General features: G+C 44.8%; 1 protein-coding gene across 1 annotated transcript; it reads right to left on the bottom strand.

Moving 5' to 3' along the window:
- Positions 1-955: 955 nt before the first annotated feature.
- Positions 956-8,450, bottom strand: PRSS35 (serine protease 35). The gene is made up of 2 exons (XM_065402062.1): positions 8,404-8,450; positions 956-2,216 (listed from the first exon to the last, which is right to left on the bottom strand). Exon 2 carries the CDS (start codon positions 2,195-2,197, stop codon positions 956-958), a length of 1,242 nt encoding a protein of 413 aa, XP_065258134.1. The 5' UTR covers positions 2,198-2,216; positions 8,404-8,450.
- Between the last annotated feature and the right edge of the window lie 19,271 nt (positions 8,451-27,721).

Below are 27,721 nucleotides of genomic sequence, written 5' to 3'. Positions count from 1 at the left end.
AATGAAATTCATTGTTTTTAGGACTCATCAGCTACAGCAATTTAGAATTTCCATGGAAAAGTTTGTAAGGCATGCAAAAAAAATTTCCAAGCTAGCCAGTATGAACTAGATAGTCGTCTCTCAGGGCAGGTCTGCACTACAGGGTTAAGTCGACCTAAGTTACGCAACTCCAGCTATGTGAATAGCATAGCTGGAGTCGACGTAGCTTAGGTCGACTTACTGTGGTGTCTACACCACACTGGGTCCAAGGAAGAGTTTCTCCCATCGACTTACCTTATGCTTCTTGTTCCGGTGGAGTGCCGTCATCGATGAGAGAGCAATCTGTGGTCAATTTAGCGGGCCTTCACTAGACCCACTAAATCGACCCCTGGTGGATTAATCACTGCAGCATCGATCCACGGTAAGGGTAGACGTGCCCTCAGAGTGCACATACTCTCTTTAGAGTAAACTAACCTTAATTAGTTTGGTCTTACCCCAATGTTTCACAATTTGTATCACTCTGAACGTGCTATTATATAAGAGATGTGCAACTTGTATACTAGATGATGCTTGTTGGAGCAGAACCCTGAGAAAATCAAGACAAATGTTTTTTTTTTTTTTTTTAAAAACACATTGTTTAATAGTATCAGTTTGAGAAGTTTCAATACTTCCCTTTAAAAAATTAAACAAGTGAAGTCACAATTTTTCTAATGAGAACAATTCAAATTTATCAGAATTTTAAACATAAATATAGTTTTGGATTATAAGTGCATGTCATGTGTTGATTATTATATAATTAAAAAACTAATTTGAAAATTCTAACCCTCTAAGAGTAGCCATACTCAATACACCGAAATATTTGCAGGCTTCAAGTTCAAATAATTCCTGATACGGGGCGATGCTCTTCCAATAACTATTAGGGCAAGTTTTTACTTTATTATATTGTAGGTGCTAGATGATCTAGTTTCAGCTTTTATCAGCCTTGTGTACAATTCTCATCATTCCCATGTATCCAGAAACAAATCTGGGCATACTTGAGAGGAGTAATTCGTACTGCTACATTATAATCTTGCTGCACACCATTGACATCCATCCACTGATGACCTGAATAAATAGCAATGATCTTGCGTTTCCATTTCTTCTTGTTTGGCTCTTTAAGGCGGAGATAGACTCCAGAGCCAATAGACCCAGGCTCAGCATCACAGTACTGGTAGAAGAGATCACTGGATTCATCAGACACACTACAAAATCGATAGACCAACTGTCCAGATCGATCATCATCAAAACCTGAGAAGTGGATCATGCTACCAGGCATCTTTCTGATTGTTGGGCTGATTCCCAGCTCCATATATTTCTTTTTGTGAGGGCGCTTGAGCTCAAGAACAGCATAATCATAATCCAGGGAAACATCCCCAGTTACGCCTTCAAACCAGCCTTTTGGGATCTGGGTACTCTTTACTCTGGTCCACTGGAAGGAAGGTTTACTATCAGAGGTTTTCTGACTCCTCCCTGTTGCCTTTTGTTTTCTGCCACGACCTTTGGATCTCTGCTTCAATTCTGAGGTATGCTCACTGTGATCTCTTGCCACAGAAACATCTCTCTTACCCCTTTGAGCACCTCTGCGTTTCTTGCCCTCACCTCTAGATCTCATCTTCAGCAATCCCACCCTCAGCTTTTTGCTGCCCTTGATGTAATCCTTGCCATTATGAATACAGTGAGCGGCTGTTAGAACGTGCTTGGGGGAAATAAGAATGCCACTGCAGCCTGTGGAAATCTTCACAGCTGTGCTAAAAGGGAAGTTGGTCATGAACCGCTTGTCAGAGATGCTGAATCTGCTGTCTGTGCCATATATCTGCCTCTTTCTTCTTGAGGACGTTCTTGTGGTGGCGTTCTTGGCTGCGTCAACTGCTAGCCCTAGAACATTCACATGAGTCAGGGTCCGTGTGCCATTCTCGAAAACAGTCTCATAGGACAGAAACTCCTTCAGGTCAGACAAGCTTGGCACTGGGAGTCTCCTTTGGCATTCAATTCCACACACATTACTCAATTCTAATTTGGCTTTTGCCTCAAATTTAGGGCTGTCAAGGGAGAAAGTCCGTTCACTCACAATCTGGGGTACCTTCTTCAAGTGCCAGGTGAAATCTTGTTCTGTTTCGGCTCCATCCGTCAGACATAATATGGGAATGGAAAGCATCAATAACAGTAATATATGTCCCATTGTGTTAATGTGTGTTGCTCTGAAAAAGGGAGAATAGAGACTCAAATTGATATTTTAAAAATTAAATTTATCTGATTATATTGTATGACTACAGCACTATACAATATTACCATCAAAATCAGTGGGGTAGAATATTAGCATCCAGGTTACAAAAGAAACAGGAACTCATTGAATCTTCATTCATTTCCCCACATTTTGATCTTTATAATTCTACTTCTGTTATTCATTAAATAATAAATTACACCTAGATATCAATCATAACCCTCAAGAAGTATTTTAAGAAGCTAGCCCCATTTCCTTGATATTCTACTTTAATAACATGGCATGGTACTGATACATTTCAAATCCATCAACATCAGGCTTTGTAGTGTAGTGCCTTGTCTAATTTTGTTCTTGTGCTTGTGGCTGAAAACAATCATGACTGCAAAAATTCTGAAGATAATATGCAATAAATGCAGACCAATGTGTGCAAAATGTTATTTTAAAAGGCTGCATAAAAGTAAAATAGCTTGATTCAAATTAGTACTTTCTCCAAATGAAATTGTTCTTTATTGTATCATATCCAACAGTAGCAGCCTTTGGCCTAAGCAACCTATGCAGCCACATACCACGCATCCAACCAGAAAGACAGATGGCCATCCCCAATTCTGTCTGTTTCTGGTACCTGTTACAGTGAGACACATTCATTCCTCAAATTGCCTGCTTGTGCTCTTGCTTGGAAGGATTTGCTTCAGCTCCATCCTCTGGCTTTCTAGTCAGAGGGACCCAAGAGCCACAAAGCTTCATACACAAAGGGTGAGTCACAAGAAAGTAGAAGATGGCTAATTTGGGGGAGAGGTTTCAGGGATTCATAGAGTAGGGAGGGCACAGTCATAGGTGGCGGAGGAGCTAGATGGGCCCCCAAAGCTATTTCCCTTTCAGATCTCTCACAAAACTGTTAATATATATTACAGTGGTGCCTGGAGGCCCCAGCTAAGATGCGAGACCCATTGTACCAGGTGCTGTTCATACACAAGAGCTTACATTTAAATAGACAAGGAACACAAATTAAGCATTATTCTTGTTTTACAGATAGGGAACTAAGGCACAGAAAGACTAAGTGACTTGCCCAAGATCACACAGGAAGTCTGTAGCATAGCCAGGAGTGGCACTAAGCGCCTCCGAATCCCAGCCCAGTACCTTAATTGCAAGTCCATTCTAACTCCGTAGATGGACTTGATGCTTAAAATATAAACCAGATATTGGCTGTTGCCATTTGGAGATTTGAGCTTATTCATGTACCCTTTGTACAGTTGGGTAATATTGAAACCTCAAGCACCTGTAGAAAGGGCACTGCCTATAATTAAACCTTAAGTTAAGCAATTTAAGCACGTGTATAGTTATCCTCTTTGGTTTACTGTAGTTACAGTGTAAACCTGGATAAAATGTCGGTTTTATATTACATATAATATAGTTTAGCAAATTATATATAGTTTAGCAAAATCTGAATCCTTTGTTATAGTGAAAATTAAAGGTAAAAAAACAATGAATAAGGTTAGATAAAGTGATAAGGTGCAAAACAGTACCTTGTGAATAAAATTCAAAAAGTGATAGCTTTGCTTTAAAAAGTACAACATGAACCAATGAGTCCTATAATTTTTGGACAACTTGTTGTACCAGTTAGACTAAGATCTTAGCTAGAACAATTAGCACTCACCATCCTTTATTCAACTGTGAGCACCATGTCCAGCAGTGGAGTTTATTACTTCTACCACATTCAGAGGTGAGTCTATGGTGGTCTGTGTAATTTACAACATTTTCTAAGATCCTAAACTTGTGTGGTACACTAACTTTGATTCTTAATTAACTTACTTAGGGCAGAACTACACTACCGCAAGTTACAGTGACCTAAGCGCTGTCCACACCAGTGCTATGTCGGCGGGAGATGCTCTCCTGCTGACATAGCTTCCGCCTCTCGTGAAGGTGGAGTAATTATGCCGATGGGGAAACGCTCTTCCATTGGCATACAGCGTCTTCACAAGATGGGCTACAGTGGCGCAGCTGCATCAGTGCAGACCTGCCCTTCGATTCATGCCCACTTACCAATTTATTCTCCTTACAGATCTTCTACATTTGGACCACTAAGTCTGAGGTAAAGGGAGTTAAAGTGGGCACAAAGGCAACTAACATAAGGGTATAAGAATATGAACTTTAAAGTAGGACAGATTCTGCTTTAAAGTACACAAAAAACTTTAAATGTCTGAAAGGATAAATATTACTGATATTAATGTGAAAAAAAGTTTTAATGTCCTAAAATACCTGTTTAACAAGTAGTGAGGTGTTAAGAAAGCCAGTTGTTTTGTTGAACTTGTGAAACCAGTCAATATGCAAGACACATTCTTCCTAGAATTCCTCTTCTCTTTGAGCCTAATGACTGGCTCACAATTCAGAGTCCACATACATGATGTTTTCCTACAGCTAAGTGTCATAAATATTTAGGAATGTTCACTAATGCTAGTTTCATGCAGAGAGACTTGGGCATACCACTGCTGAAGTCTTTCCAGTAAGATGGTTGATGTTGTCCCAGCTGGAGCTATAACTAACTTCTCTCTCTATAGAGGCTTCCTACAATAAAATGGGTGGGGTGATGTAGCTCCCTGTAATCATCTCTAACACAACCACAAAGACCACATCAGCTCCTCCTGTTTGAAAGACTAGAATAGAATGCTTATTCCCTCTAAGGGCAGACTTTAGAAGTCAAGGATTTTGTCATTTATAATTAACCATTTTTTGTTTGCTATGAGTTGGAAATGATGTACTTTAAGAGAGTTGGAAGAAGCCTATACCTAGAAAGCATTACAAACATAGAATTGCCATATCAGAGCAAACTAGGTGTTCTAGACAATGTTTTCTTTTATTGCTACACGTTTAAAATTAGTAAGCAGAGAGATCTTAAACACTACACTGTTTTAAAGTAGGAAACAAAATGAAAGGGAGAGGGGAGATTTAGTCCCCTGTGAAAAATTCCAGCTTCTCCTCCCATTTATCAAACCCCCCAGCACAGTGATGAGGGCTCTCCGCTTGATCACCTTCAGCTGCACTTACAAGCCCCTCCAGCTTTCCCCACTTCAAACTCCCAACATCCCAAATACTTCTCCATCCCGCATAGCAAACTCTCCCAAACTCTACACTCTGGTCCCCCTTCAACAACAAGCTCCAATAACATATCTAACACTTCATACAATTCAAACACCCATAAGCAGAGTTGTGGATCTGTCCCAAATTTCCCAGTAATTCATGCTTGGTTGTAATTCACTTGCTAATAGGATGGAAGAGAAGAAAAATGAAGCTCAAGTCCTGGCAGGGTTTTTCCCTACAATGTCTGTTTAGTACAAACTGTGTCCTGGGGTTGTTGAAAAGGTATTTATCATTGGAGGGGTTTGCACAAGGACTAGGGCTCTAGTATCTCAAAAACAGATTTAAGCAATTTTCAGACCTCAAAGTGAGGAGTTGCTACTTTATCCTGTATAGAGGTGCATCTTTTTCCACCCAATTTTGCAAGGGGAAAAAAACTGGAATGAACAGTTCAGGAAGAAAACTCACTGTTTTTTTGGCAACTATCAACATAACCATAGATAGCATGTGAAAATCTCAAGATGAAAATGTTTAGGGGTAACAGCACCCGCTCCTCCAGACTCCAGAGAAGAAACCATTACTCTAGCAATGAGCTAAGACATAACAGTAAATCTCCATCCTGAATTCTGTCTGCCACTTCATCCTAAACTTGTGCTGATATGCTTGATGAGTGCATTAGTTTACATATCTCATCTTCCATTCTGATTTAAGAAAAAACAGACCTATTCTGAGATATTGTAAATTTAGGTATGGGTATAGTGCACAAGCATAGAAACTAATTTTACAAAATATGTATCAAAGCACAAGGCAGGGTTCTGAAATCACAAACTAAACTTACTTCAGCTGCAAAAATGAATTAATGATAGTTTCAGCCTTAATTTTGACTTTCCTTATTGCTTAAATTTATATGTCTGTATATTAAGTATCAGGGGCTAACTGTGTAGGTCTGTATCCACAAAAACAACAAGGAGTACGGTGGAACCTCAAAGACTACCCGATTTATTTGGGCATAAGCTTTCGTGGGTAAAAAACACTTTTTTTTACCCACGAAAGCTTATGCTCAAATAAATCGGTTAGTCTTTAAGGTGCCACTGGACTCCTTGTTATGCCTGTGTATATATATGTAGCCACTAGATGGCAGAATTAGAGCAATTCTCTTACATGCGCTTTAAACGCACTCTTGCTAAATATTTTATCTTTCAATGCAGTGTAATATGCATTATAAATCAGCTTTTATTAAGGATAATTATCCACAATTTATTCCTAGACTGAACTATAAATTAAATTTTAGTTTAGGCTGTAAACTCTGATGTAGGAATCTGTCGTTTTTCAGTTTTCTGTAAAGAGCCGTGCCCATTGTACGAATAGTCTCTCATACACCTCTTTCAGGTGGAAAAGATACATTTACCATATGAACTGTCTTGAAAAAATGACAGTTGATAAGATTGCCTGAAGACACTGCTCTGGCAAGTGCTTTCACAACACACCTCAGTTCTGACCCATACCATCGCTAGTTCATTCCGGCTTAGTTTTCCCAGTAATCAGGCATGGTTGTTTTGTGATAACACCTATTCCACTAGAGAATGAAATGCTCTTACATATCTTCCCCCAACCTCAAGTGTGCCTCTCACTGTCCCGAATGTTTCTCTCCAGCGAGACACAAATGCATACAATTATTGGTGAACTGTGAGTGCTAAACTAAGCTAGAGGAACAGCTCAATTTTCCACTTTAACAAACATGTTATTTTTACTTTGTATAGCTCCCAAAGCTTGCCGCGCACTTTATCGACAGATACCATTTCTTTCCAGACAGTACTATGCCCACTATTTTCTTCCCTTACTTTTCAAGGATGAGAGAAAGAAAGCATGTTTGTCAAGCAACTTTTGTTCGTTTTGGAGGATGGTTTGAACAGCTCCTAAAATTAGCGCTCTGTCATTAATAAGCATCTTTCACTTCCCAGTGAAATGAGAGTTGTAGAAGCCAAGAAACTCCCTTTTAAAGTTGCTGTTAGCAGTTGCTTTCACTTCCAATTAGTTTATTTTATCCACCCCCATCCCTAGGAATGAGCTGTTCTGTTCTCAGCAGTCTGTTAAATTCTTTGATTGCAGTGCAACTAGCCTGCCTATTTATCGATACTGATCAGCTTTGCCTGTTTACCAGATTGAAGTCTAGTAACTATACAATTCTCTGCAATAATACCTTCTTGTGTACAATTACTACATGCTCTCTGTAATGTACTGAGCCTGCATATCAGGGTATTGGGCACAGACAGAAGAATTAGACATAGATGGATGAATTACCACAGCATTATCAGGAACAGAAGCAGTGTTACCTCAAACATTTTTTTTCTAATCATTTTTATGGACATATATATCTCAATAGATAGACAACTCTAGGATCGCATTTAAGGAACTAAAAGAAAGAAAATAGTTTTTAGCCTAGTGTTTTAGGAGAGAGAGAGAGATTCCAGCTTTCTAAAACAAAATAATCAGTTTTCAAATTTAAATACCTGCTGCCTTTACTTTTTCCATTTCTCTTGCAGATGAACTCGTTTTATAAAAAGGACTCCAGAGGCTGAAAATTAAATAAAAAGCTTAGCAGAGATTTTTGTAGCTCCTCACTGCCAGAAGCAATCTGGATAAAATTAGTGTCAATTTCAAAACATGTGAGGAATGGTAGCATAGAAACTGAGCAGATGAAGCGGGATGGGGTGGGGGAAGTCGCAAAAAAGGCTCTCTCAATAGGCACTGCTGGGACTGTACAAAGGCAAGAGTATGAAAACTTCCAAAGTAAGCCTTTTCTTTCTATCTGTTTTTAAGCCACCCATGTGGAACAAGACTCTTGAAAAGTACCAGGGGGAAAAAAGTATCACAGTTCACTCTAGCCAAGAATATTTTCATCAGACTGGTCAGGCTATTCAGAAAAAGCTACTTTTAGTGTAAAATCCTGTAACTGGCCAAAACTTATTTATTGACATCTCATCAATTGTATCTATTTATAAACGCTGCTGTAACAGAGAGGACCTCATTTGTGGTCCAGTGTAAACACGGTCACCTTAATAGATTTGTGTGTGTGTGAACAGCGTATCTACCTTTTCCAGCTGAGGCTCCAAGCAGCTATTCCGTAAACTCCAGCTCTCAGATCTTAAACAAAAAAGTCCGTTCAGCATTTTTGTGGTACAAGTAAGAGGTCTCAGGTGCAGCCCGCATTTTAGCGTGCCTGTTTGCTTTTAAAGCAGGCAGGCCCCTGCGAGTTTATTCCTAGCTCAGACGGCACAAGATAGGAACATCATTGGAAAGACCGTTTCATACCTGTTAGCTTTCGAGAGAAAGGTGAAAACCTGGCCAAATCCACGGCTCCTAAAGCTTTCTACGCGGACACGCAATAGGTGCTCTACTCTTATCTAGTTAATAATCCGTATTTGCCAACTGGTTCCCAATTTAGTGAGCGAGAGATCGCCAGCCAGCCCCAGAGAGAGCAGCAGCCACTGAGCACAGTCTGAGCCCTGGCGGCTACTGAAGAAGGGACTGGGGGGAGCTGCCAGGTTTTTCCCAGGCGGGGGAGGGGATGGAAAGGAGGAGGGAGGGATGGAGGGAGAGGGAGGTCGGCCCGAGGGTGAGCTGCTGGGACCGCTTGCGGGTGTCTCTGTGGCTGGGAGGGGAAGGAAAAGGGCTGGCGGGATGAGCTGGAACAGCTGGCTGGAGGGGAAGGCGGGAGAGGGCGGCAGAGGTACACGCTGTGGGGTAACCGCTTTGTAGGGAAGCTGGAGAGCGGGCTGGGGGGGTGTCAGGGACAGCGGGGGGCGCAGGGGAGAAGGGGAACAGACGGGGGTGGCAGGGACAGCGGGGGGGGTGCAGGGGAGAAGGGGAACAGGCGGGGGGCGCAGGGGAGAAGGGGAACAGGCGGGGGGCGCAGGGGAGAAGGGGAACAGACGGGAGTGGCAGGGACAGCGGGGGGTGCAGGGGAGAAGGGGAACAGACGGGGGTGCAGGGGAGAAGGGGAACAGAATGGGGGTGTCAGGGACAGCGGGGTATGCAGGGGAGAAGGGGAACAGACTGAGGGTGCAGGGGAGAAGGGGAACAGACTGGGAGTGGCAGGGACAGCGGGGGCGGTGCAGGGGAACAGACTTGGGTGTCAGGGACAGCGTGGGTGCAGGGGAGAAGGGGAACAGACGGGGGTGGCAGGGACAGCGGGGGAGGGGTGCAGGGAAGAAGGGGAACAGACTGGCGGTGGCAGGGTCAGCGGAGGGTGCAGGGGAGAAGGGGAACAGACTGGGAGTGGCAGGGACAGCGGGGGCGGTGCAGGGGAGAAAGGGAACAGACTAGGGTGTCAGGGACAGCGTGGGTGCAGGGGAGAAGGGGAACAGACTGGGGGTGTCAGGGACAGGGGGGGGTGCAGGGGAGAAGGGGAACAGACTGGGGTGTCAGGGACAGCGTGGGTGCATGGGAGAAGGGGAACAGACTGGGGGTGTCAGGGACAGGGGGGGGTGCAGGGGAGAAGGGGAACAGACTGGCGGTGGCAGGGACAGCGGAGGGTGCAGGGGAGAAGTGGAACAGACTGGGAGTGGCAGGGACAGCCGGGGGTGCAGGGGAGAAGAGGAACAGACTGGGAGTGGCAGGGATAGCGGGGGTGCAGGAGAGAAGGGGAACAGACTGGGGGTGCAGGGGAGAAGAGGAACAGACTGGGGGTGTTTCTCTGGGGGGCGGGCTGTGGCTGGGAAGCGGGAGGGGGTGCAGATTTCCCCGATCCTGCACGCTGGGGACTTGCCAGAGGGCGCCGCCCCCCTGCCCGGGGTCGCAGCTGCGGCCGGAGAGCGCCGCCCTGCGCCGGCTCCTGCGCTGCAGTTGGCGGAGGGATCGGCCTATCCTCGCGCTGCCCCTGCCAGGGGCTTTCCCGCGGCGCCTCGCGCCTCAGGGCCAGCGGGGCTCTGAGTGGGGTGGGGTGGGGGGGGGGGGGGGACGGGACGTTTCCTGCCTTGGAAACGCAGGAGGCGTCGCTTGCTGCTTCACCCAACGGCTTGTCCAGCCCAGGTCAGTGCCTCCCTCGCCATCACCTCCCCGCGCTCTCCTCACCATCACCCCCCACGAGTCCCCCTGCGCCATCACCTCCCTCCCCCAGCGCCCCCTCCTCACCATCACCTCCCCCCTGAGCCCCACCACACCTTCCTCACCACCTCCCCGCACCCTGAGCCCCACCGCGCACCCCTCGCCATCACCGTCCCCAACCCTGAGCCCCAGCGCACCCCCTCGCCATGTCCTCCTCCCCATCACCTCTCCCCCTACCCACCCCAAGCCTCCCCTGCACCCTCCACACCATCATCTCTCCCACCTGTACCCCTCCCTCACCTCATGCCACCCTGAACCACATCTACCCCTCCCCCCCACCTCCCCCCAACCTGAACCACATGTCCCTCTCTCCATGGTTTAACCAGGTACTTGAGCAATATCTTTGGTGTTTCATGAACTACCACCAAGATGACTGTGTTTCCCTCCATCCCCATGTGGAATTTGCATATAATAAGGCCACCCTCCACCTCTCAAGGCTCTTTTTCCTCCAACTACAGATTTCACCCTTGGTTTCACCCAGACATCCTCACGGGATCTCTGGTACCTGCTGTTGCAGACTTCACTGCCCACCTCTACCAAGTACATCTAAAACTGAAGAAGCAGCTAGAATCTGCCAAGGATGTGTACAAGCATCACACTGATCAGGGCTGCCAAGCCATCCCCGATCTTGTCATCGGGGACAAGGTTTGGCTGTCCATTCAGAATCTAAGGTCAGCTTGCCCATTGGCTAAGTTAGACCACCAATATCTGAGCCCAGTTACAATTCTAGAACGGATCAACGTGGTGGCATTCAAGTTGCAATTACCAATATTCCTCGGTATCCACCCTGTTTCATGTCTCTGTCCTGAAGCCCATAGAACCTGTTCCCTTCCTGCTCAACTCTGCTGCCCTGGCTATCAACGTCCAGGGACAAGAAGAGTACTTGATTTGACAGTTCCTGCACTCTCAACTCTTTAGAAAGAAGCTCCGGTACTTAGTAGACTGGGAAGTTTATGGCCCTGATGAATGATCCTTTGAACCATTGGAAACTATCCACACCACAGATCTGCTGCAAGATTTTCACCAAACTTACCCTGTGAAACCAGGCCCTGGGGCACCTAGGAGGCTCAAAGTGGTGGTACAGTCTGGAACTAGGGCCTGCACAACCACCTGATTGGCTAAGGCAGTCAGGTGGCTTGCTCTTAAGCCCAGCAGCTGTTCTATGCATATGCCTGTGGATTCTCTGCCCTGCTAGGCTTGCTTTGCTCCAAGCCCTACTCGTGATTACTCCTGCACTGTTTCTGCCTAGATGCTGCTCTAGTCATGTCCTAGCCTTGCTCCTGCCTTCAGGTAAGCCCTGGTTCCTGACCGTTAGCCCTGGTTCATGGCTCCAGCTGTGTCAACTCTTGGCTCTGGCATTTGGACTCTGACATTGCACAGAGTACAATCTGGACTGATGGACAGCTATGTCTCCTCAATTCTCTAACCTGGGGTGCTTTTTACACTGCTTTGCTGTGAGAGCAACCACTTCTGGTCTGTTCACACGTGGCCTCCGACATGTAAATCACTCCCAGCTATGCTGTAGGAGTGCTATAGCCAACCACTCATGAATTACATTACAGGGCAACACTAGCAAACTCCTAGTCACAGACTCTTCCCCAGAAAAGTTCATCTTGTACTGCCCAGCACCCTCCTGGATAATACAAGCTCATATAAAGTGTGTCATTTATTAATAGAAAATGATATGAACAAATCCTGTTATCTCAAATGGAGTTTCCCAAACACACTGCTTTAGATAAAACAACCAAACCAATGTATTAACTACAGAAAGATAGATTTTAAGTGACTGCAAGTGACGAGGCATATAAATCAGAATAGATTACAAAGAAATAAAAGGTAAAATGCAACTGACACCTAATTTAACAAGCTAAGTGAATGCAAAGCAAAGATCTCTCTCACCACATGTTCCAGCTGTCTTGCCGGCTGAACCTCTTTCAGTCAGGATCTTCCCTCCCTCCTCCGCCCCCAACCCCTTTGTTCTTCAGGTGTTGATGATGCTGTGAGTAGAGAGCAAGGGAGAGATGATTTGGGGCATCTGCCCACTCCTCTTATATCCCATTATCTTGCGCAAGTATCATCAGCTGATGTTCAGGAGACAGAAAGTGGGCGTGGACAGGAATGATGATGCTTTGTCAAAATGTAGATCTTTTGCCCACATCCTCTCTCCTGCCCAAGAGTGGCCACTTAATCAGCTGATGGTCCCTTTGGTCCCATTGACACCTGGCTGAGACCTCGGCTAGCCTTTTGTGTCTGGAAACTTGTTTGTGACTGCCCTCTGGAACATGTCCACAGATGTGGAACAGGGCTTTGATAAACTGTTACCTGGGATGTGCTGGTAGGAGAAAAAGAACACTAGGACAAATTTGTAGAAATATCTGTTGGAAGGGCTCACTGAAGAATTTGTCCTATTACTTCCGTACACTGCAAGGAAACTCATGTTGACTTATTTGAATGAGACTCTGCTCTAAATCCTCTGGCTTGTTTTGGTCCTGTCACAATTTTGTGTGGTTCCATCTAATTAGTTCTGTTGGTAAAGTGACTGTCAACTTATACACATTTCCCAGACCTGAAGAAGAGTTCTGAGTAAGCTTGAAATAGATGTTGGTCCAATAAAAGATATTATCTTGTCTCTCTAATATCCTGGGACTAACACACCTACAACACTGCATGTAACAGAAACCGTGACTGAACTTCAAGTGTATTCTTTCAGTAACTGCTTAATTGATCTGGGTTTATTTTACATGAACGAGTAACCCAGCTTGGGCTTGACTAAAAGCATCATAAGGTTATTGAAGTGTTAACTATATTATGTACCCTGTATGAAGGATATAAAAATGCTGATCCATTGTAATTAGTACACACACATCCACACTGCTTTTAAACATTTAGAATTATCATTCTTCAAAAGCTTGGACTTGTGAAAAGTATACATTAGTTAATAAATAGCCATTTTTGAGCCAAAAGGCAGAGGTATGACTCGATTATCTGTATGCGTGGTTGGTTTTGTTTGTTTGTTTTTTGTTTTAAGGCTTTTGTAGAGAGCTCAAAAATACTGGTAACATTTTTCAATAAACTTTTATGATTACAAAAGTGTGAACGTAAATGTATTCATGTTCCACAAACATTTGACTGATAAAGCTTTACTAATATGAACAGTTACTGAAAGTGAATTTCAAAGTCAGTATGCTCATACACAGAAACTGAATTTTAAATTTGTATGCAGGCTCCTCCAGTCAGACCAGAAACAATACCATGAAATGTATTTTGCTAAGCATAAGTAAATAGTACAGTTCAAATAGGGCCTGATCTAAAGCCTATTAAACTTAATAGAAAGACTCCAGTTGATTTCAATGGCTTTTAGATCAGGCCCAGAGTGAATAGCAAATACTTACAGAAATTATTCACAATCAATCTAGGGTTTTAAAAGAAACTGCAAAAATATTTCTCAAATACTGTTAGACAACAACTACATTAGAAACAAGCTGCTCATGGATATTCTGAGTAAAAAATAAACTTTCTGAATTAATTATTTGTTGCTTATTTTTCATACAGTTTTCTGCGGAAACTGATCTTCCCACAGCATTTCTATCCCTGGCGGAAATGCTGTGAGAGAGTCTCTTTATATGCATAAATGATTTCCCAGGGGAAAGTAAAACGCATATGCCTAATATAAATATGGAGGTACACCTCTACCTCGATATAACGCTGTCCTCGGGAGCCAAAAAATCTCACTGCGTTATAGGTGAAACCGTGTTATATTGAACTTGCTTTGATTGCGGAGTGCGCAGCCCTGCCCCCCCAGAGCACTGCTTTACCGCGTTATATCCAAATTTGTGTTATATCGGGTGGCGTTATATTGAGGTAGCGGTGTATTTGCCTTTATTTGGTCTTATTCCAATGCTGTTTCTATTACTATTTACTTTCCAGTAGTGCCTAGAAGCCCCAGTTGACGTCAGGGCCCCATTTTGCAAGGTGCAGTACATAAACATACTAAGACAGTCCCTGCCTTCAAAAGCTTGCAGTCTAAATAGCCAAGACAGACAAAAGATGGGTCCAGTAAAAATTTACATGTATTTCTTAACTTGAAGGATGTGAGTATTCCAATTGGGCTCATGTGCTGAAAGTCAAGTATGTGGTAGACTGTGGCTAACTGAATTGCCAAGGTCACATGGAAGTCTGTGGCAGAGGTGCAGATAGAACCCTGATTCCTACTCCGTTGTCTTAACCAGACACTTTGTGACTTTGTCCTCACCCACAACTATTTCAGATTTGGGGACGATTTATACCTTCAAGTCAGTGACACTGCTATCGGTACCCGCATGGCCCCACGTTATGCGAACATTTTTATGGCTGACTTAGAACAACGCTTCCTCAGCTCTCGTCCCCTAGTGCCCCTACTCTACTTCCGCTACACTGATGACATCTTCATCATCTGGACCCATGGGAAGGAGTCCCTTGATAAATTCCACCTGGATTTCAACAATTTCCAACCCACCATCAACCTCAGCCTGGACCAGTCCACACAAGAGATCCACTCCCTGGACACTACAGTACAAATAAGCAATGGTCACATAAACACCACCCTATACCGGAAACCTACTGACCGCTATACTTACCTACATGCCTCTAGCTTTCATCCAGACCACATCACATGATCCATTGTCTACAGCCAAGCCCTCAGATACAACCGCATTTGCTCCAATCCCTCAAACACCTACAGAATCTCTATCAGGTATTCTTAAAACTGCAATACCCACCTGGGGAAGTGAAGAAACAGATTGACAGAGCCAGAAGGGTACCCAGAACAGGAACCTACTACAGGACAGGCCCAACAAAGAAAGTAACAGAACGCCATTAGCCATCACATACAGCCCTCAACTAAAACCTCTCCAGCGCATCATCAAGGATCTACAACCTATCCTGAAGGACGATCCCTCACTCTCACAGACCTTGGGAGACAGGCCAGTCCTCACTTACAGACAGCCCCCCAACCTGAAGCAAATACTCACCAGCAACTACATACCACACAACAGAAACACTAACCCAGGAACCAACCCCTACAGCAAACCCTGTTGCCAACTCCGTCCGTATACCTATTCAAGGGACACCATCATAGGACCCAATCACATTTCCCACACCATCAAGGCCTCGTTCACCTGCACATCTACCAATGTGCAAAAGAATAAATGGACACAAATCAGACATCAAGAATTGTAACATTCAAAAACCAGTAGGAGAGCACTTCAATCTCCCTGGACACTCAATAACAGACTTAAAAGTGGTCATTCTTCAAAAAAACTTCAAAAACAGACTTCAACGAGAAACTGCAGAACTGGAATTAATTTGCAAACTGGACACCATCAAATTAGGCCTGAATAAAGACTGGGAATGGCTGGGTCACCACAAAAAGTAATTTTCCCTCTGTTCATATTCACCCCTTCTTGTCAACTGTTGGGAATGGGCCACTTCCATCCTAATTGAAATGGCCTCGTTAGCACTGACCCTCTCCACTTGGTAAGGCATGTCCCATCTTTTCATGTGCTGTATATTTATACCTGCTTACTGTATTTTCCACTCCATGCATCTGATGAAGTGGGTTATATCCCACAAAAGCTTATGCCCAAATAAATTTGTTAGTCTCTAAGGTTCCACAAGGACCCCTCATTGTTTTTACTGATACAGACTAACATGGCTACCTCTCTGAATCCTTCCCTCTGTAATACTTGGAATTCTGTGGAACCCAAATACATAGACCTACTTGAAACAGGATGTTTGTCAGCAATTCAGTCCTACAATTACATTTCAAATATACAGGTTAAATTTTCTCAAATGTCTTCTCCCCTCCCCCCCCTCCCGAGTCTTGTTTTCCTTTGTTATGTGTGGCATTCTATACATCTAAAATTCAGTATAATTATTTATATAGCACCAGAAGTCTGAGACAACTAGATCTGTGCTCTGAGGAGTTCACAATCTAAACAGACAAAGAGAAAACAATGTAATTGAACTGTTAAGTTTTACAAGCATCTTCTTAGTTTCACAGTTTTGGGTTATGTTTTGTGTTTGAATAAAAAAAAAAATTATTTGAAGGACTATGGTTTATGCTCTGGTTTTACACCCCTTTCCTCTTCTGCTCCCCTCTTACAGGCTACTACTAGAATTTGAGAACTGAAACTGTCATAGCAATCTGTTATAAAATTACAAGATAAAATGAAAAATTATACAAAGAGAGTGCCATTTCATAAAATGTGGATGCATCTTTGAATGTCATGAAGTACATTTATTTACTCCTGAGGGCATTCTGCGCCAAAAAATATAAAATTCAGCAAGTTTTATTTGTCAATAAATAAATGCAGAGGCTCCAGCATGGCAGTGGGGAGCACAGGCCACTGGCTTGCTGAAGGTGGGAGATCATCCTGCAGCCTCCCCGCTTTCCCAGCCTCCAGGATCCAGACTCAGCTGTGAGGCTGCACCTGACCCTGACATAGCACAAGGCCTGGGCTTGCCCCAGAAACACCCTGGAGCCCTGCCCTTCTGTGCCAGGTGCACCAGGTATGGGGCAAGCAGGCTCAACCAGGCAGGATTCAAGTGTGGAGGGGATCTGGATGTGGGGTGAGAGGAGTCTGGGTGGGACAATCTGGGTGCAGGCAGCTCAGTGGTGGAGGTCTAGGTGTGGGGGGATCTGGAAGCACAGAGGCTTGTTGGGGAGGTTCCAGGTGCAGAGGCATTGGGACTGCAGGGGTTTTCAGGTGAAGGTGGTTGGGGCTCAGCGGAGGGATCTGGGTGTGGGGGAGTTAGCAGGGGGGGTCTGGGTACTAGGGGAGTGGGGCTTGGTGGGGTGGGGGTCTGGGTCCAGCTAGTTGGGGGTCAGTGGTGTGGGGGTCTGGATGTAGCAGTTCAGCATGGTGCAGGGGGTGGAGAAGCAGGGTGGAGCTTTGAGTGTAGGGAGCTCAGTGGGGGGTGGTCTGGGTGCAGGGGAGCTCCAGATGCAGGGGTTGAGGTTTGGTCGGGTTCAGGTATGGAGGGCTACGAGGGTTCTGGATGTACCCAGTGAGGCTTGGCTGGGGTGTCTGAGTATGGGAGGTCTGGATGCATGGGGGTTGGGTGGATGGGGGAGCAGGTCCATGTACAGTGACCCCTCCCCCCACAGTTGAGGAGCTATGGGGGCAGGAAGTGGGAGAATGCTGAGCTTCCTGCAGCTGGTGGAGGTTTCTGGGGGTGGGTCTGACATGGCCCCAGACACTCCTTGCAGGGGAAGAGGAAGTCCTGTCCTCTCCTGCCTCCAGCTCAGCTGGGATTAGTAGCTGATCCTGGCTCAGGGTAGGAGCCACTGGCTGGGGTGTCTCCAGCCCTGCAGTGATTTACCTCTCTGCCGGTTGCTCCGGTTGTCTGAAATGATGTATCTGCTCTGCTAGGGAGGGGTGAGTGACTGCTCTTGCAGCTTCCCTTTGCTTCCCTGTCAGTCATTTTTCTAAGGGAAAGCAAATAAATCTGCGGGGGACATGAATTCTGCGCACACGGAATTCCCCCAGGAGTAAAAATTTATACTTTCCTGGCTCATATATAACTGCAGATCTTTAACTTTGTTTTACTACCTTTACTCACACTAAATTAAAAAAAAAACCTAATAAGAATTTATTTTGTGCTGTAATGAAAAGTAATTAGATTCCTTTAAGAAAAAGTCTTAGGGTATGTCTACACTACGAGAGTAGTTCGATTTTAGTTAAATCGAATATGTGGAATCGATATTACAAAGTCGAACGTGTGTGTCCACACTAAGGACAGTAATTCGACTTTGTCAGTCCACACTAACGGGGCAAGCGTCGACATTGGAAGCGGTGCACTGTGGGCAGCTATCCCACAGTTCCCGCAGTCCCCGCTGCCCATTGGAATTGTGGGTCGAGCCGCCATTGCCTTCTGGGTAAAAAAATTTGTCGAGGGTGCTTCTGGGTAACTGTCCTCATCCGTCCGTCACTACCGCCCTCCCTCCCTCCCTGAAAGCGCCGGCGGGAAATCAGTTCGCGCACTTTTCTGGTCAGTGACAGCGCGGACGCCACAGCACTGCGAGCATGGATCCCGCTGCGACCATCGCTGCAGTTGTGGCCGTTGTCAACGCATCGCAGCTCATCATCCACCTTTCCCAGAGGCAGATAGAGAGAAATCAGGCGAGGAGGCTACGGCAGCGGGGTGAGGACCTGAACTCCGAGAGTAGCACACGCCTGTCTGAAACCACGACACCCAGTGCCGAGGACATCACGGTGGCAATGGGGCATATGGATGTTGTTGAACGGCGATTCTGGGCCCGTGAAACAAGCACGGACTGGTGGGACCGCATAGTGCTTCAGGTCTGGGATGAATCCCAGTGGCTGCGAAACTTTCGCATGCGGAAGGGGACTTTCCTCGAACTTTGTGAGTTGCTGTCCCCTGCCCTGAAGCGCAAGGACACCCGGATGCGAGCAGCCCTGACCGTCCAGAAGCGAGTGGCCATAGCCCTCTGGAAGCTTGCAACGCCGGACAGCTACCGGTCTGTCGCGAACCAGTTTGGCGTGGGCAAATCTACCGTGGGGGTTGTTGTCATGCAAGTAGCCAAGGCAATCGTGAAGGTACTGTTGTCAAAGGTAGTGACCCTGGGAAACGCGCAGGCCATCATAGATGGCTTCGCCGCAATGGGATTCCCAAACTGCGGTGGGGCTATAGATGGGACTCACATCCCTATCCTGGGACCGGACCACCAGGCCAGCCAGTACATCAACCGAAAGGGCTACTTTTCAATGGTGCTGCAAGCACTGGTGGACCATAAGGGACGTTTTACTAACATCAACGTTGGATGGCCGGGCAAGGTTCATGACGCTCGCGTGTTCAGGAACTCTGGTCTGTTTAGACGGCTGCAGGAAGGTATTTACTTCCCGGACCACAAAATAACTCTTGGGGATGTGGAGATGCCTACAGTGATCCTCGGGGACCCAGCCTACCCGCTAATGCCCTGGCTCACGAAGCCCTATACTGGCGCCCTGGACACAGAAAAAGAACTGTTCAACTACCGGCTGAGCAAGTGCAGAATGGTGGTGGAGTGTGCTTTTGGCCGTCTCAAGGGGAGATGGAGAAGCTTACTGACTCGCTGTGATCTCAGCGAAACCAATATCCCCATTGTTATTGCAGCTTGCTGTGTGCTCCACAATCTGTGTGAGAGCAAGGGGGAGACCTTTATGGCGGGGTGGGAGGTTGAGGCAAATCGCCTGGCTGCTGATTACTCCCAGCCAGACAGCCGGGAGATTAGAAGAGCCCAGCGGGACGCACTGTGCATCCGGGAGGCTTTGAAAGACAGTTTCCAGACTGAGCAGGGTCACCAGTGATTTTTAAGTTTGTGGACACAGAAGCTGAACTTGCCACCGTTTCTTTACCCAGTTACCGTTGACTATCCTCTCCAGTTACATACCCCCTTCACCCCCTTCCCAAAAAATAAGATCTGTTCTGTTTTGTTAATGAACACCGTTGTCTTTATTACTGTTTTCGCGGGAATGTTTTAAACCTGGGACGCAGACTGTGGTGGGGTGCGGGTTTAGTGCTGTGATGCAAATGATGCTTCTAAACTCCAGGAATGACAGGCTCCGCAGTGGTGGACTGGTTGTTTCAACAGAGCCTGCCAGCCCTCCTGGGCGGGACAGCGTGTATGTGTCGTCTATGTGACTGTCTGGCAGGGGGAGGAGGGTTACAGCTCCCCTGCTGCGCGGCTCTGTGATGCATTAGATCTGTAACTGCCCTCCCCCGCCACAAAGTCACAGAGCAGCCCCCCCCCCCCACAGAACATGAAAACCACCTCCCAGATTGACCAGGGTCACTAGTCACTGCACTGGGTATGTGTCCTGATGCTGGACCTGACCCCGCCTCTGTACCCTGCTAAAGGTGACTGTCCTGTCCAATTACCAAGCCCCTTCCCCTCCTTCAGACAGACTCTCCTCCAAAAGAAAATCATGGAAACAGTAATTAACAGAAACGAATATTTTATTATGAACCACACATGAAACGTGGGGGTTGAAACTTGCACGGGGGCTTCTGTGAGGTGTGTAGGAAAGGACTTTTAAAATTTTGGGGAATGAGAGCCTTCTAGTGCTAGAGCAGTTTGCAGGGGTTGACTGAAAGTTTTAACGGCCCTTGCCGCCCCTCCTTCTTTGTACTTTGGGTGAGGGGGGTGTGGGACTTGGTGGCGGGGGAGGGCGGTTAGAGATAGACTGCAGCGGGGCTCTGTCCTCCTGCCTCCGGTCTTGCAGAACATCCACAAGGCGCCGGAGCGTGTCCGTTTGCTCCCTCATTAGTCCAAGCAGCTTTTCAGTAGCCTGCTGGTCCGCCTGACGCCACCTCTCCTCCCGTTCCATGACTGCTCGGTGCATTTGTGACAAGTTCTCCCTCCACTGTGTCTGCTGGGCTGCCTGGGCTCGGGAGCAGCTCATTAGTTCTGAGAACATGTCCTCCCGCGTCGTCTTCTTCCTCCGCCTAATCTGCGCTAGCCTCTGGGAGTGTGCTGACAGGCTGGGTTGGGAGACAGTCGCAGATGTGTCTGTGTGAATGGGAAAAATGGAGTGAATTCCTGAGACAGATAAATGAAGTTGTGTACAAAGAACCTAGTCTTTCTCTGTGAACAAGACCATGCACTGCACCTCTCACATGCGCACTCAGGACAAGGTCGAATTTTCGGCCCTCGCCTTCAGTGCCTGGGGTCTTGCGGTGGTCTTGCAGTTATCTGAGAAGCGTGGCAGGACTAAATTGTGAAGAGCCTAAGGCAGACAAATCATGAAAAACCCTTTGTTACTATTGTAAATATTCCAGTTTTTTTGCAGATAATTGTTTACATGTTTAAGCACTTTAGGAAAAAGCCATTGTTAATATTATAAATATTTCAGTTCTTGTAAAAATAAATGTTTAGATATTTAAAGCACTTACTGCTTGATCCTTCCCCTGATTCTGTCTCCGGGGTAAGGGATGGGGACGGTTGGTAGGGGATCTCCGTAAGGGTGATGAAGAGCTCCTGGCTGTCGGGGAAATCAGCGGTGCCAGCGCTGTCAACTGCCTCGTCCTCCTCATCTCCTTCTTCATCTTCCCCGTCCGCTAACATGTCCGACGAGGAACCTGCCGTGGACAATATCCCATCCTCAGAGTCCACGGTCAGTGGTGGGGTAGTGGTGGCGGCCGCACCAAGGATGGAATGCAGTGCCTCGTAGAAACGGGATGTGTGGGGATGGGATCCGGAGCGTCCGTTTGCCTCTTTGGTTTTTTGGTAGCCTTGTCTCAGCTCCTTGATTTTCACGCGGCACTGCGTTGCATCCCGGCTGTATCCTCTCTCTGCCATGGCTTTAGAGATCTTCTCGTAGATCTTTGCATTCCGTCTTTTGGAGCGCAGCTCGGAAAGCACGGACTCATCGCCCCACACAGCGATAAGATCCAAGACTTCCCGATCAGTCCATGCTGGGGCCCTCCTTCTATTAGATTGCACGGCCATCTCTGCTGGAGAGCTCTGCATCGTTGCCAGTGCTGCTGAGCTCGCCACGATGTCCAAACAGGAAATGAGATTCAAACTGCCCAGACAGGAAAAAGAATTCAAATTTTCCCGGGGCTTTTCCTGTGTGGCTGGTCAGAGCATCTGAGCTCGGACTGCTGTCCAGAGCGTCAACAGAGTGGTGCACTTTGGGATAGCTCCCGGAGCTATTACCGTCGATTTCCATCCACACCTAACCTAATTCGATATGGCCATTTCGAATTTAGTGCTACTCCTCTCGTTGGGGAGGAGTACAGAAGTCGAATTTAAGAGCCCTCTATGTCGAACTAAATAGCCTCGTGGTGTGGACGGGTGCAGGGTTAATTCGATTTAACGGCGCTAAATTCGACATAAACGCCTAGTGTAGACCAGGCCTTAGTTCACAAAAATGTTTATTGTATATAGACAGTACAAATGAGATTATTCCAGTCCTTTAGGAATATATGATATAAGACATACAGCAGTGCTTTGAATAAATAATTGCTGTTAAAATTAGGATACTGGAAAGATTTCATCTTTCAGAAGTAATTTTATCTCATTAGAAAACTAGTGAACTGTTTTGGTATTTTAACATGTTCCTGAAACATAACATCATGTACTAACAAATAGACTTTCACTTAGTAATGCCCTTTGGAAAGACTGATACTTTTTGAAACTTTTCATGTTCTAATAAAAAAAATCAGAACTAGTTTTAAAATCCATAGACTTTCCACCAAAATTCTTCAGAATATTCATCAATGGTTCCAATATTTCTTTTTTTTTTTTTTAGTTTCTTAGGGCCAGTTTCTACCATCAGAGCTGCAGTCTGGATTTTGTAGAAGTGACTTAATAGAAATAGCTCATTCTTTAGGCTAAAGTAGGTAGCTAGGGATCCACAACATTTTTCCAAGTAACTTTGATAGTATATCTCTATCTTTTCCACATGCATGCAAAATGGGTAGCTGCACATCTTCAAGTTTCCATTTGAACAACATATAGTTGAGAAGTGCAATTTTAGGCAGCAATCTTTGGAAATTGGTCTGTCCTTTACATGGCTAGTGGACTGATCCTGCTCCCATTATGGCTTTGGTGTACTGTGAAATGTTTTTGTTAATACTAGGAAGTACCCCACCTACATGGCTCAGAAATACTTTCTCACAAAAAGTTCCTTCATATATGAATAATGGGGACAGAATATAGGGAGATGCAATCAAGGAAAAGAACAAAAAGGAAAAATTCACCTACAGCAAAAAGAAGACTAATAGCTATAAATCAATTAAAAAGTTTGTTTAAAAACTTTAATGCTTAGTCCTATGCCAGTACCCATGAATGGGGAATAAACAATAGTTTCAGCCTCTATCTTTCATCTTCTGATCTTCCACAAATGTATTTTATTCCAATACCAATGATTATTTCCAGGTCCTCTTTGGATGGGCTTCCTTTTCCTTTCCCCAAACGAATTTTAAAAAGGAGTCTAGTCCTGGGCAACTTTTCAGCTCAGCTGGCATCAAGTTTCACTTCCTTCCTACCCCTCTTGCTCTCAGAAGATGATGTTTTAGCCATCATTCCTGCTCATTTAAAAGTTCTTTCATAATACATTTGTAACCCCAAAACATCAGAACTTGCTATAGCCAATCTACCCATAACCTAGGGTCAGATAATTCCCTCCACTTCCACAACAGAGGGGAATGAGATACAACAGGGGGGGGGGGGGAGGGTGTTCTTGCAGGGTGGAAAAATGGGCTTGTGGGCGTTATCCCTTCCCTTGGGATGTTAAAGAAGCTCTTCTGCTGGAATTCTATTAGGTCTTTCCCCAGTGTTGTTTTGGGGGAGAACGTGGAGCTGGGGATCAACCACTTCCCACAGTGTTCTCTGTATAAGAAATAATACACTCAAAACCAATGAGCTCAGAAACCTAACTCTCTTTTTAATCAGGGATGGTTGAATTGGGTTAGATAAGAGACTTTTAGATTCTAAAAAAATATGGTTAATATTTTATCTCTTCGTATTTTTGTTCTTAATTTCAGCTGAATTGGGAAGGAGCAGTAGCAAAATAGCACAAATATATTGTTATGCTATAGCCCAGCTGCAATAATAAAGTACTGGAAAACCTGTTCAGGTGAGTTTTCCAGCTCAGTTTCAAAGAAGTTCAGATAAGCTTTTTGTTTATTTGAAGTTTTGTCCATTACTACTTTTTTATATGCTCATAATAGCAGCTCACTGCATATAGTATAAAAGTTAAATATTTTTACTATAAATCAAACTTGTTACCAAAAATGTACAACTCTGCTAAGTTTATGACGATGATCTGGTATATCACAACTGTAGCATAGTTTTTTATCACATCTTGTCGCTTCCCTCTGCAGACCTTTTATTTCTTATTCTGCATTTTATTACACTGAAAGTCTTTCATTTATGTACAATCCTTCTGTTTTCAAATGAGAATATAATTTAATAATATAGGCCCAAATGTTGCCTACACATTGCACAAAGTGTGGGCGCAAGGGCTTTTAGAGGGATTAAGGAAAGGGAATTAAATTGAGATGTAGCAGCAGCTAAGGCACCTGCATTGCGCATACCTTATTAATACAATCTGTGGATTCATTTAGTGTCTGATTTATAGTTTATGTTTCTGCCCCACCCATGTCATATTCTCAATTTACCCTGCACTGAACCAAACAAGGTTTGCAAAGTCACAATTCTTGATCTCTGTGGAGCCTGTCAACCAACCCCATTGCACAGTCTAGGGCTGTTCAGCTGCATTAAAGGCCTTCCAGACCCATGGGGATGACAGCAGTATATTGTCCAAGAACATGTTTTAGGGGCCATAAAGAGAATTATAATTAACACTGATGGAAACCCGAACAGTAACTTTCCAGCACAGGAAGCTCCATATTTTTCCTTTGGTACTAACAAGCACTAGCAGCCACAGCTTCTAAAGGTCTGAGAATTTTGGATCTGATTTTATTTGTTGCTTCACACTATGTAGAAGCTGAATTCAGAGAGACATGATTGAACCTTTTTACTTGTAATGGAACACAAAAAAAATTAATACTTAATATAGAGTTTTGTTTTTTTAGTGTACTACTTCCAATAAAGTGTTGGTTTAAGATTTAGTGAAAGCATTTAAAGAATTAATGACAGATCTACTTAACTTTCTTCTTTTGAACTGAACCCGTTTTATTGTTTTTGACTATAGGGGAAGGAGCCCCCCCCCCCATTTCTTGTCCTTTTCTTTCTTTACATTTTTTTTTTCACAGCACACATTCTATTCTGACCAGGGTTTTAAAAGCAGGCATGGCCAACTTTCTTTATGCGCTTTGCCTTATACTATTGTAGCACTAAAGCACCTGTGGAAGAAATTAGAGTGGAGGTTGTGATCCCCCCCGGGTATCACTGAGCCCTCTGTCTTACCAATCTGGTTCCCTCTCACACTGTGATGTTGTGACAAGCTGCAAAGCCCTCCAAGCTTGCCCTCATACAAACATCCACAGGCAGGGGCTATACCAAGCTGTGTTCATGAATGCTCTGCTAGCCACTGCATGAACCAACAATAGAGGCTCCAGCCAAAATACCCTCAAGCCTAGGACCCTGGAGCTGTACTATCCTGCCCGGGTCAAAAGCCTGACCAGTATATGAGTTATTACCAAGTCCACCACTTCTACAAAGGAAAGTGGACGTGCATCAACTCTTGTTCCTGAGCTGAGATTTTTTCCCCCCAAGCACTTCAACTCAAACCACACTGTTTTAGGTAAAAAATATATAATAGATTTATTAACTACAGAAAAATAGATTTTAAGTGATAGCAAACAGATCAAAAAGATTACTTCAGAAATAAACAAAACGCAATCTAAATCTTATACACTACAGAGGATTTAAATCAAACATTGTCTTGGCCTGTTAGATAGTACAAGCAGTTTGTAGATGTTTTATACACAGGCAGGAATCCGCTCTTCCAGCCTGGGACCAGCACTTTCCCCTGGTTCAGTCTTTGTTTCTAAGGTGTTTCCAGGTGTTCTCTTGTGTGGGGAGTGAGGCTACTTGATGATGTCACTTCCCCCTTTTATAGCTTATTCCATAGAGTGGGAACCCCTTTGTTCCAAGCCAAGTTCCCAGCCCAGTTTGTGGAAAAATACAGGTACCAAAATGGAGTTCAGTATCATGTGATCTAGTCACAAGCCCTTGCATGCTCCGATGAGTCATGGCCGCCATTATCCATAGGCTGACTGAAGTATCCCCAGGACAGTTCATCAGGTGAAGATAGCCTTTCCCTATGGCCCATTGTCTCTGTTGATGGCAGACTGTATGTAAAGCTTTGTGGGTGTTACCCAGGTGCAAGCACATTTGAAATACAAATACATAGTCAATAATCATAACTCCAGATACAAAAATGATACATTCATACAACTAGGATAACCATATTCAGCAAACCATAACTTTTCCATTGACACCTCACGTGACACATTTTGTACAAGATGCATCATAGTTATGTCATAATCATACTACTGGTGAATATGGGGTGCAGAGTGTCACAGAGGTAAAGTGGCTTTACTGTTTCTTCTGCTTCTTCCTCATATGGTTTAATGGTACAAGGAACAGCAAAAGACAGCAACAGCATATATAGAATTACTAGAGATGTCAGGAAAACTGCTCATAATCTTTTCAGCTGAAGGATCAAATTTAACGAGCCCATAGTCCAGGTGCTGCCATTAACTTAGTCAGCCCTAATTTAAGGCTTAGCCAGGTTTTAAGGCAGATGAACTGTTGGAATGATGTAGAAACAGTGCATTCAGATACTCATCAATCAGAAATATGGAAGTATTTATGGGCTGTGAAAGGAGTTCCCATATAATTCTCCTTGACAAAATATATCATATTTTCTTTCCTAGCCCCATTAACACTCTCATCCTCTCCACCTTCATTTTTATGAATGTCCTCCTTGTAAACCATGTTGTATTCATTTTTTCTCAATGCTGCTACTTCTAATAAGCTCAAAATTTTCTTCTTACTCAAGATCACCAGCTGTTCATTTGGTTTTGGTTTTTTTATTGCCCATTGAATTATTGCTGTATCCTTCTGTTACTTTCACCCAACAGGTAGGACAAAAATGCTGAATAAACAAATAAAATGTAATTAGGATGGTCACCTTATTGGGAAATGTTATTATATGGTTAGAATGTGAGAGGATGGTCTAGACTCTAAAGTTAGATTGATGTAAGTCACCCTACATTGACCTATTTGTATGTATCTATGGCCAAATTTGTCTCTGACTGATTGTAAGTGCCCTGTTACAAGGATGCAGTAAGTCCACCTTCCCAAACAATATGGAGCCATGGTCGACCTACTGAGGTCAATGAAGTGCGAGTGTAGACACTGCATAAGCCATGTCAATCCTTACAGACCTCTTGCAGCTGTCACGCAATGTCCCATTCCTTGCAACAGTGACCGCTCTGGTCACAATTGTAAACTCCACTGCCCAGGGGTCACAGAGACTAGAAGTCACACCCCTGCATGTCTTTGAAAAATGCCTTTTCCTGCCTAGCCTGTTGGGCAAGCACACCTAGCAGTTCTCCCTTGTTGTGTGCAACTGTCCAACCAATTATGCCACTTCACACACTAGATGGGCTACTGCCTGTAGTAGACAGGTGTTATTGGATCTTTTGAGCCTGTGGGGAGAAGAGGCTGTGCAAGCCCAGCTATGGAACAGATGTAGAAATATGGACATCTATGAACAGCGTGCACGGAGGACAAAGGGGTACAACCAGGATCAGCAGCAGTGCTTCATGAAAGCGAAGCAA

Source organism: Emys orbicularis, chromosome 3 (genome assembly GCF_028017835.1).
Source record: "Emys orbicularis isolate rEmyOrb1 chromosome 3, rEmyOrb1.hap1, whole genome shotgun sequence".
Classification (NCBI taxonomy): Eukaryota; Metazoa; Chordata; order Testudines; family Emydidae; genus Emys; species Emys orbicularis.
This window is presented reverse-complemented; position numbering and strand designations above follow the sequence as displayed.

Bases quoted from the DNA above. Each gene is read 5' to 3' on its own strand.
- PRSS35 (XM_065402062.1), bottom strand. From the start codon at position 2,197: ATGGGACATATATTACTGTTATTGATGCTTTCCATTCCCATATTATGT.